Raw genomic sequence first — 11,837 nt, forward strand, 5'->3', positions numbered from 1 at the left:
TGCTGTGCATTAGTGCAGGAAATAAGGGGTTAAACAGGCAGCAAGGAGGTGATATAACCCCTGCTCACCGCCTGTAAAATGCTTTCTGAAGAGGGTTCGGAACGCTAGTGTGAATGAGCCCTTAAAGGGTAACCATGCATGATACAGTCTGACCATACAATCTTTAGATTGACCAAAAATTAGCCAATAGGAGCACCTACCTACCCAACCTAACCATTTCAGGCTTGCCATTGTACTTCACAGTTGTTGGTAATTCTAATGGATTTCAATGTGTGTGGTGAGTTTAGGGTTGCCTAGAAGTTCTGAGACTTGTAGTTCCACCCTATGCAGGACCCCCCCTGACTGCTCCAATCACTCTGCAGTTCCTCAGATCCTGCCTGCAGTGCTCAGCCTTCTCCCTGTAGACTGCTAAACCAAAAGAGAGGGCAAACTGCAATTAGTTCAACGTGCTCCATCATTTCAGAGCCCTGCTGAGAATTTTTGTTTAATAATGGTCTCCATTTAGTTATGATGGTAAATACTCAAGTGAAAATTTCAGCATCTGAAAAAACAAACCAAAAAAAAAACTATCTGCAGCCTGGAAGGGCTCCAGTCCCTGCCTAATCTCATGTAATACACAAGTGCTATCGCACACTACCATCTCATGGAGCATTCGGGGGCTGTTTTGTTTAATAGCGCAGAGATGTGTTAATTAAAAATTAGCCCATAATTTGTTTGCATTTGGCATATTCATAACAAATAATTAGGATGTTACACAGTGCAAAGATGGAGTTCTATTAAGAGCCAGTGTTTAGCTACCAGCTTCAAATTGTCTCTCTGCACAAAGCCCCCAAGGATTCACAGGATAATTATTTCCCCAGCTATAATACCTGTGCTTAGAACAGGGGAAAAAAAAGGCAAAACGCTTGGGCTGCAGGCTCTCAAGCTGCGCTGACGCAGAGACCAACAGCGCCGCGTTCCACCCATTCCACGCGTTCCATGCGTTCGAACGTTGCAAACTCCAATCCATGGGTTCCTGGAGAACAGAAGAGTGTCTATGGGCCCCTACAATGCCCGACAGAGCCAGAGAACGTTCCTCATGCACAGGGACAGAAATATGATTGCTTTCACTCCAAACACAAGTAGGTAGACATGGATATTCTTGAAAACAGCGTTTAGTTTTTTTTTTTTTTTCCTTTAACGCCCCACTTTTTAGTGCCAGGCTTTCATGTTTAATCAGAAGGGTAACCATCTCTCTGTGGGCTGCATACATTTTAAAGAGCCTTATGATCTCATCAGCTGTATGATGCTAAATTAAAGTTCACACAGACAGCTTATGAGGCTGCTGATCCGCTATCATAGTCTTTTCTCGACCCTTCAATTACCATTTAATAGAATTACAGTTTTAAATCCTAATATAGTCTAAGAGAATTATTATTATTATTTTTTTTTACTTTGAGATCATTTTTTATAATGCTAAGATTGCAATGACATCCTTGAAAGTAATAAAGTATGGTGGGGGCATTGAAAGAAAAAAAATATATTCGAGTTTTAATTAGAGTGCAGCAAATAGTTCAATTAGATTCCCATATATATATATATATATATATATATATATATATATATATATCATACTATGGGTGAAGTGTACTATATATATATTTTTCTTTATTATTATTTTTTTTATGGGTTGAAGGTAACGTCTTCTAGTATATGTATGTGTATGTAAGTACTGCAATATATATCATTGGTCCATTACTATTAATTAGTGTTTATGCTATATACTTGATTATTGCTTTATATTTTACTATACCTGTGAGATTTTGTGGAAGTAGATGATAAAGTTTTATATGAAATTGGTTTGTAGGAGTGACATCTAAATTTATTGTTTGCTATAATACAATTACAATAAAGGCTACTGTGTTCTAGTATATTCTTTTGTATTATATTATATTGTGTATGCATCAAACATATGTAGTGTAATGCATTAAAAACTGTATATTGGTGTCCCACAGAAGAGATATACTATATATTGCATACGCTTGTTGCATTATTCTCCACTTGTGGGTATTACTATATATACATATATATGTATATATATATATATATATATATATATATATATATATATATATATATATATATATATATATAATATATATATATATATATATATATATATATATATAAACTGTACTAGACATACTGTATAGTGCTGTTGCATTACAGTGCTCTACTTTACTTGGGTGTGTGTGTGTGTGTATATATATATATATATATATATATATTACAATCTTTACTAAAGACACATTTCATATAAAGTGGACTATAAACTATTACCATATACATTAGTTTTATTACTAGCAGCAGTAAGACGATATGTTGTATATACCATAGTATATTGTATGTATACACAATATACTATATTCATACACAATATATTGTTTTCTAAATCAATTGCAGTATTGTTAGTGTATTGATGTTCTGCATATCAGTGTATCCCAATTTAGATTTATTATTCACTCGATTACTAAATTATATATTTGTTTAATTGTATAATTTCATTATTGTGTACTGATGCATTACTATATTGTACGTTAGTGTTTTACTAACATCTATGTAAAGCTTGCACAATATTGTGAATTAAAATATTATCTGTGTACGTTATGTTGTAATTGTTGTAGCCCCTGTGTGTCCTGTGTACAGAAATGCAGAAGGTCTTTTTTTATCACTATTATATAAGTTCATAATATCTCTGTTATACTGTATATGATTTTATAACCATTTTGTGTACTATCCTTTCACTTTTTTTGTACGGTAATAATCCTTCAATCTGAATAAAGTGTTCAGTAGAAAATATGCTGTGTCATTTTTCTGGGTCACACACTTCCATGATCTGTGAGTAAAACACTTATTTATGAGTGCCCATTGTTAGCTGTGCCCAGGCAGCAGTTACTATGTGCACTCGGGCAGGCTGTGTAGCTGAACTGGGTGTGGGACTATAAATCCCAGCAAGTGTGCTCATTTCATTGTTGTTTTTTTTTGTCTCATATTCCCCATTCTTAGGAAAAGTTATACTACACTGCTATACAGAAATACAGCTGCGTTATAACCTTTTTTATGATGGATGGTTAGGTTGTGTTGTGATGATCAGTAGGTGAGGTGTGCATTGTGTTGTATGTGTGTGTGTGTGTGTATTGTGTTGCATGTGTCAGCTCATGGCTTTGTGTGTATGTAGAAGCACCCTGTGTATATAGCCAGCCTTGTATGCTTTCCCAACAGTCTCAATCCAAGCCAGTGTGATGTGCAGCTCAATGAGAGTTGCATGAATACACACGAATAGAGAGCTGTGCTTAGCTAACCGCAGTAATCAGAGCACTAGAGGGGCACCAACGTCCAACCAGAGTCCTGATCCACACTGGCCTGGAATCCCAACCTTGGAGCAGGGCAACACTGCACAATCCAGGCACAAAGGCTCCACCGACTGCACACTGCTCATCAACTACTCACTGCCAGCAATGCAGCTTTGTGTGTGAATATACCCCTACACATTTGACATTACAGATAGATAGATAGATAGATAGATAGATAGATAGATAGATAGATAGATAGATAGATAGATAGATAGATAGATAGATAGATAGATAGATTTCAGTTATCCAACCCCAGACTAATATTATAGCTGCATAGTTCCCAACATCCTGTATTATATACATTTATTGTACTCTTGGAGGATTGCAAGGAAGTGACATTTTTGATTAAAACTAAGAAAGAAAGAAAGAAAAAGAAAGAAAGAAAAAAAAGAAAGAACGTCTAAAAAGTGTAAATCATGTCCAAGGGGGAAAAGAAAGTTGAGGGGTGAGTAAAAAAAAAATACAGTATATATATATATATATATATATATATATATATATATATATATATATATATATATATTTTTTTTTTTTTTATTTATATCATGTAACTCAGGAAATATTTTATTGTATGCTTGAAGGCTTTAACAGGGGGGTGACATTCAAAAATAAAAACTATTACTGATTTCCTGACACCTTGGGGTAAGATAGGGGAAAAGAGAGAAAAGAATATAAAGCAAGAAAGGTAGTACGTGTATCCAAAATCATGCCCAATAAGTAAAAAAGAAAGTGGAGGGGTGAGAGAAATATACAGTATATATATAATATATATGTAACTTATAGGAAATGTATGCTCGAATGCTTTAGGAGTGACATAAAAGAAAACTAGTACTGGTTTCCTGACACCTTGGGGTAAGACAGGGAAAAGGAGAGAAAAGATAAGAAAAGAAAGAACATTTATGCAAAAAGTGTAAATCATGCGCAAGAAAAGATGAAAGTGGAGGGGTGAGAGGAAGAAGATACAGTATATATAATATATATGTACCTTATAGGATATGTTATCGTATGCTTGAAGGCGTACATGAGTGACATTCAAAAATTCGGAAAGAAAGAAAAAGGAAGAAGGGAGTGCAAAACAGACCTGAAAGACAGAGAAAGTAGAGGCTAATTTACTAAAGAATAGGAGAGTCTTCACACAGTAAGCTGTATCTTTCCTTCTGTTTTCCAATTAATGCAAAAGCTAATTGTTGTTTCTTTATTCATTTTATCTGCATGTGATTGTTTAATTCAAGTGAATATTCAGATAGATAGATAGATAGATAGATAGATAGATAGATAGACAGACAGACAGACAGACAGACAGACAGACAGATAGATAGATAGATAGACAGACAGACAGACAGACAGACAGATAGATAGATAGATAGATAGATAGATAGATAGATAGATAGATAGATAGATAGATAGATAGATAGGAAGGACAAGACGTATCAAACTAGAGCTTACCTGGTTTGGTTCAGCACTTTGATCGATATTTCTGTACCAGTATACCTTGTGTACATATTTAATTATTATTAATATACAAATATCCATTATCCATAATAGACACGCAAGTACAAGCCATTGTATTTATCTGCCCTATATGCAACATATTGTGTTCCCTTTTTGGGAACTAGTTTTTGTGATTGTGAGTTGGTGCCATCTGCCCACAGACCTAAGCTGGGGGGTATTGATCGCATGCACTTGTAATTTCATCTTCATCCACATCCTGGCTTGTCCCGGATAATAAAACTAAGAACTGGGAGCTGAAGAAGGCCTACCGATAACGATCAGGTCCTACCAAGTAAAGAGGAAAAGCTGCCCGCTTTGCTGGGTTTGATAGGCCCTATCTTCCCCAGGCAGATGGATTTGTGTGTGGGAGCTTAACACACAGATTTTCATAGATTTACACCTCAATCAGCCATTGAAGTTTTTCAACGCAAATCCCAAATCATCATTGTTTGTGTCTTATTTGTCCGGGTGGGCAAACACGATATTCGCTGAGAAATTAGGAGGCACGTGAGCAATGCCCCCCAAATTTACATCCAAATTCGTCCAAGGGTTCCCATTTAGCAAAGTCATACTTGAGAATATGTATATGTATAGAGAGAGAGACAGAGAGAGAGGTATACAGGGAGAGTCATATATATATATATAGAGAGAGAGAGAGAGAGAGAGAGAGAGAGAGAGAGGAATATATATCAATACATATATATATATATATAATAAACCATTGTAATATATATATATATATATATATATATATATATATATATATATATATATATATATATATATATATATATATATATATATATATATATATATATATATATATGAGAGAGAGTTTTATAAATATATACATAGAGAGAGGGATATATAGATAGATAGATAGATAGATCTATATATATAAATCTACATATATATATATATATATATATATATATATATATATATATATATATATATATATATATTATAAACCATTGTAGTAACCCAAACCTCTAAGCACTTTACACACCATGCACACGAAAGAACAACAAAAAAAGCAGTCATATCTGTAAAGATTTCTTCGAAGAATTTAATTATAGCTTACAAAAGAAAAAAAATGCAAACATCCTTCTTTTAATCTCAACTTTAAATAAAGTAGCCTGTTTAAAAATTAATTTATAATAAAAAAAAAATAAAAAAAAAATAAAAGGGTGGGGTGACTTACCAGACTGAATATAATGATGTCAGAGTTTATTTTTTTTTGTTTTTTGTTTTTATATTTTATTACACATTATTTACAGTTATTGAATACTAGGTTCACGCTGGTGGGGGGTGGGGGGGGGGGGGGTAATTGTGCAGGGATTGAACGTCAATGTACACAGCAATATATATAGAACTAATCCCATGACCCTTATGTTCAGGTGTATACATACTTTATGTATGGGTTGTTCTCAGCCTAACTTTTTGAACAATCGCATTAACCCTTTTACTATCTGTGATTTTTTTTTTTTTTTTTTTTTTTAGGGGGGGGGGGGTGAAATTTACAGGTGAGAGAATGTAAGGACCTATATCTATAGGTGGTAAGGCATTTTTTTAAAGAGGGAGGGGGGTTAGGTTGTTGAGTATTATGCATCAAAACGTATATGTTCACCCAAGTGATTGCTGGAGTTCAGTGCAAATTTAGATAAAAACGTATATGTTCACCCAAGTGACTGCTAGAGCTCAGTTACCAATTCAAATAAACTGTATCAGTGCCAACATGTTTCAGTTAGAAAACCGGTCTGCCAGTTACATACTGTCACCTTCATTAATAGTAATGGTGGTTTATCAATAATGCAAAACTATTCAAATAACGTTATATAATACTTAATGGCTACCCCATGCTGGATGGCCTCTTAGAACATGTAAGTCGCCAAGGTGTAACCAATGTGACGCAATGACAAATGTGGCGCAAAAGCTGCACTTCAAGGAGCAAGAAAACTGACAAATAGCACCATTTCAGTAAATATTTTTCAAGGAATTATATAATTAATATAGAGTTTTCCTAGAACAAGTGCCTTTGAAGATTGGTGAATGTACTCACAACACACTTGGGCACCTCCCCTGTGACTCTCCACCGAATCTGGCGAATATTTGACCCCTGTCTGTCGCAGTAGTAAACAAGGAAGGGGGTCTGCCCCCCCCCCCCCAAAAAAAAGGAGGTGAGTCGGAAGTGAAAAATTTGTTTTGAAATGGACATGAAATTCCAGGCACGTTTCTTTGTGAGTAATAAGAAGATTATAAAAATGTATTTTCAAGTAAAAACAAGTTTGCAATCCAGCTCATGTTATTCACGGCTGGATAAGCAGCCTGGGGCAAAGCAAAAAAAAAAAAAAAAAGTTTAATGCATAAGCTTAGTGCTTGGATACTGCAAGCTATGCAAAATAGGTAAAAAGAGGAGGATCACATGACAGGGCACCTAAGTCTGCAGGGGAGGAGCTCAAGGCTAAATAGAGAGAGACGGTGATATGTGTGTGTATATATATATATATATATATATATATATATATATATATATATATATATATATATATATATATATATATATATATATATATATATATATTTATTTATATATATATATTTATATATATTTATTTTTTATTTATTTTTTATTTTATTTATTTTTACTTTTTTTTCCCAACACACAAGTGCAATGCAACAAGCAACCTAACTTCCCAGGGTGAGCTGCAAACACAAAAAAAAAAAAAAAGATTTCCATATTACATAGAAATACCCCTGCAGACAATGAATCCTCTTTTTTGATAATGAAAAAAAAAAGTATATACACATGACTGTGGTCTTAAGGGTTAATGGAATATGCACTGAAAAGCATAGGCTTTTTTTGCTAACTGCTTATTCAAGACTTTCAAGAACTGACAAAAAAAGAACCCAAAACAAACGCAAACATATATATTGCCATACATTGAAATATTTAGGATGTTGCTGAACCCTTTGGATTGTGTCCATATCCCCCACCCTGGCTCACAGAACTCAGAAAAGTGCAATCGAGGGAAGGAGAGCTTAATGGGACCATGACGAATACACCAGAATCGCAGAAGAAATAGGAAAACCAAATGAGTTTTTTTGTATTTTAGAGAAAGTTTTGTACATATGGAAACAGAAACACGCAGAGCAGACAAGATTATAATAAGCGCTCTAAAAATGGGCCTTCAGAATGGCCCAAGAGGGTTGGGGGGGGGGGGACACCTGGAACAGTTCTTGCATAACATGATTACAGTTTGTATCAAAAGCATGTCAAGAGTTGGGGGGTCCAGGAAAGAAAAGAAAAGAGAAAAAAGGAAAAGAAAGAAAGAAGGAAAGAAAGAAAGGAAAAAAGGGGAGGGAGAATAAGGAGAGAAGGAAAATGAAATAAAGTTGAAAACAGACTAAAAAAAAATAATAAAAAGAAAGAAAATTGCCAACCAGGCCAGGAAGGGAGAGAGAATAAAAGAGAGGAAAGAAAGATAGAAGGGAAAGAAAAGAATAGAAAAGAGAAAGAAAGAAAGAAAGAAAGAAAGAAAGAAAGAAAGAAAGAAAGAAAGAAAGAAAGAAAGGGGAGAGAGAAAAAGAGAAGAGAGAAGGAAAAGGAAATAAAGTTGAAAACAGACTAAAAAAATAATAAAAAGAAAGAAAATTGCCAACCAGGCCAGGAAGGGAGAGAGAATAAAAGAGAGAAAATAAATATAGAAGGAAAAGAAAAGAAATAAAAGTTGAAAACGGACCACAAAATAAAAAATAGCAAGAGAAAGAAAGAAAGAGTGAGAAAGGAAATGAGAGTTGAAACAAAACAGAAAAGAGAGAGAGAAAGAAAGAAAGGGGGAGAGAGGGGAACAGGAGGGGGGCGAAAGAGAAAGATTAATTTAAAAGGCCAGTAAAGGGGGAGAGAGAAAGAGGGAGCAGAGAGAAAAAGGAAACGAGAGTTGAAAACAGATAAGAAAAGGGAAAAAAGAAAGAAAGAAAGAGTGAAGTAAAAAGGGGACCAGTAAATGTGGGGGGGGGGGGGGGGGGAGAAAGAGAGGAAAGGAAAGTTGAAACAGCTGAAGGAGAAATAAGAGAAAGAGAGGAGAGAGGGGGGAAAGGCAGGCACCTTCCACAATGCAAAAAACAACTCAAACAAAAAGGGGTGTGGGGCAAATATTAGGGAAACAAATTAGAAATATTATATACAAGCATTTCTACACATATATTACAACTGGGAACACGGCCTCATCATTGAGATATACATAATTCATATAAAATCTTGAAATAAAAATAAAAATCTGTTACAGTCATAAACTATTCTTTTTTCCACATTAACCAGTAAACCCACACAGGCAGTGACAGAGGTGTAGAAAAAAAGGTGCTTACGAATAAAAATGATTGTCAGCTGGACAACAACAAAAAAGAAAAAAAATAACAATGAAAAAAAAAAAAAATACAGAAATGGTTTGCATCTGGAGTGACCATTTTTGACAGACAGAGGAGATAAATCGACAAAAAAATAAATAACAAAAAGGAAAAAACTGAGAAGAGGTGGCGATATGAGTGTTTCCTCTTCCTGGAGATCCTGGGTAGGTTTGTGTTTTTTTTTTTTTTTTTTGCTTTTTGTTTTTTTGGAACGGAGAGGTTTAGAATAAAGTCCCCACATACAAATGATTCATGCAAGTGGTCATGCGTCCATAATAAGCGCAAATTGACGTCGTGCTTGTCCATAGAAGTCTAGGTGTCACCTTTTTTTTACGTCCTCTAGTTGTTGTGTGACAGTCCCTGGAAGTTCAGGTCCATAATCAGTCCCTTCTAGGTCTGGCATGAGTGGGTCTGCCTAGCTATCATACATCACATTCTGAGTCGCTGGAGGTGACTGACAGGATGGAGGTGCCAGTCTCGGCTCGTTCTGCCAGGCTGGACACACTGGTGGTCGGACTGGCAGCCGCTGTGGAGGGTGACTCTGCCGAGCTGTGTGTAGGGCAACCCGGATCTGCCAACGACCGCATGCCACTTTGTCCAATAGACTGGTGCTGAAGCCTGGTAAAGGAGGACACCACAGAAGGCAAAGTGAATATTCAAAATGGGGACATGCTTTTTTTTTCCCTACCACAATCATGAAAAAAAAAAGGGGGGGGGGGTTCCAAGTGTTTGTACTGCGCTACTACAATAGAAGCACCCTAGCACTTCTTAGCAACCTAGCGCCTCTTGGTACCCTACCACCCCATCTCTTATATTTTAAATGCCTTGAAATATAGATGTCAAGTCAACTATACCCAGACTAGAAAACACATTTTTTTTTTTTTATATTCTTTATAATACAAGTCCAAACTTGAACCAGTTATTGGGAACTTTTTTCCGCAGTTACAATTTGATACCTTCAGGGTCGACAATTATTGAGTTGCAAGTTTATTTTAATTTTGATGTTGTTAGCTTGTGTTGGGCTATTTAAAATGTAATGTGTTCCTTATAATATCGCTGTACCAGAGCTGACCCAGTTGTGTTCTCTATTAGGAGTATAACATAAAACTGTGATCTTTTCACTGCCACAAAGGATGTGCGACATTGTATTTTTTTTTTTTTTTGGACAATTCTGCTACATTTATCATTATCCAATTATATAAATAAAGAAAACGTGTATAGTTTATGCCATAACTGTCTACTGTGTGCTATGCAGTCCCTGCATAACATCAGCACATCATTAGGTTACCTAAATATCTTCTAGTTTTATAGTTCTCATTAAAAAAACATTTAAAAAAAGTAAGACACCCCAAAATGTGCCAGGATTCATTCAATCCCTTCAGTATTTCCCATTCAGAAAAATAGAGTTTTTAAAAAATAATAATAATACAAACAAAATAATGTAATCTTGCCTCCATAGGGGCCTAATATGAAATGTTTAACTTCTCTAAATCCTAAAAAAAAAAAACTCCCTATACAATGGACCCTATAAGACTGAACTTCTTAGAATATTATTATCACACAAATCCCTAAAGTACTGATTGGGAAAATCCATTAATTTGGAATTACTGGGTCTATTGAGATTGTAATTGTGACCTATAAAAGGGTATGCAGATGTAGTTACATTTATACGTGTATTTAGATACATATATGTATTTATAGATGTATTTAGTTATATAGATCTAATTACAGTTTTAGGTGTATTTAGATGCATAGATGTAATTACAGATGTATTTAGATATATATACTTGTAGTTGGATAATGGATGTATTCAGATGTAGAGATACATGTATACATTTATTTATATACATAGATGTGGTTATATTTATAGGTGTATTTACATACATAGATGTGGTTACATGTATAGGTGTATTTAGATACATGAATACAGTTACATTATAGATGCATTTATATACATGTATGTATTTACATTTGTAGGTTTATGTAGCTATTTAGATACATAGATGTATTTACATCTATAGGTGTATTTAGATACATAGATGCATGTAAATTTATAGGCGTATGTAGATATTTAGATACATAGATGTATGTACATTTATTGTATGTAGATATTTAGATACATAGATGTATCTACATTTATAGGTGTATGTAGATATTTAGATACATAGATGTATCTACATTTATAGGTGTATGTAGATATTTAGATACATAGATTGATAGGTATATGTAGATATATATCTAGGAAACGTGTAGTTTAGTCTATAGTAGATGGTAGTGGTACAATGTTCTCTCTTGCCCTGCCTCTTGTTGGGGGTCCCAGGTATTATTTAAGGCGCTATATATTGTGCTGTACTGGCACTGTCAATACCTTTTCTGTTGACAAAAGCCCCCCCGTAGCTAACCTTGTTTACCATTTAAGCCTAGCTGCTGTAATTCCCTAATTTGCCCTAACCAACATTGAAAGAGGTAAACAATTTGTGTCAGTGTCTTTCTTGCTCAGTACAAATGAAGCCCAGCCTGCCAGTGACATAATGTAATGAATTTCAG

The 11,837-nt window shown here is 34.7% G+C and overlaps 1 protein-coding gene across 1 annotated transcript in view; it reads right to left on the reverse strand.

Annotated features, from left to right (window-relative positions):
• Positions 1 to 7,966: 7,966 nt before the first annotated feature.
• The window catches only part of SIX3 (SIX homeobox 3), a 6,528-nt gene continuing 2,657 nt past the window's right edge, over positions 7,967 to 11,837 (reverse strand). The window contains exon 2 of the mRNA XM_077485658.1: positions 7,967 to 9,908. Within this exon, the coding sequence (XP_077341784.1) occupies positions 9,713 to 9,908 (196 nt within the window). The 3' untranslated portion in view covers positions 7,967 to 9,712. The remainder of the gene's footprint in view (positions 9,909 to 11,837) is intronic.

Source organism: Lithobates pipiens, unplaced genomic scaffold (assembly GCF_037356315.1).
Source record: "Lithobates pipiens isolate NorthernLeopardFrog02 unplaced genomic scaffold, aLitPip1_a1.2 Scaffold_18, whole genome shotgun sequence".
Taxonomy (NCBI): domain Eukaryota; kingdom Metazoa; phylum Chordata; class Amphibia; order Anura; family Ranidae; genus Lithobates; species Lithobates pipiens.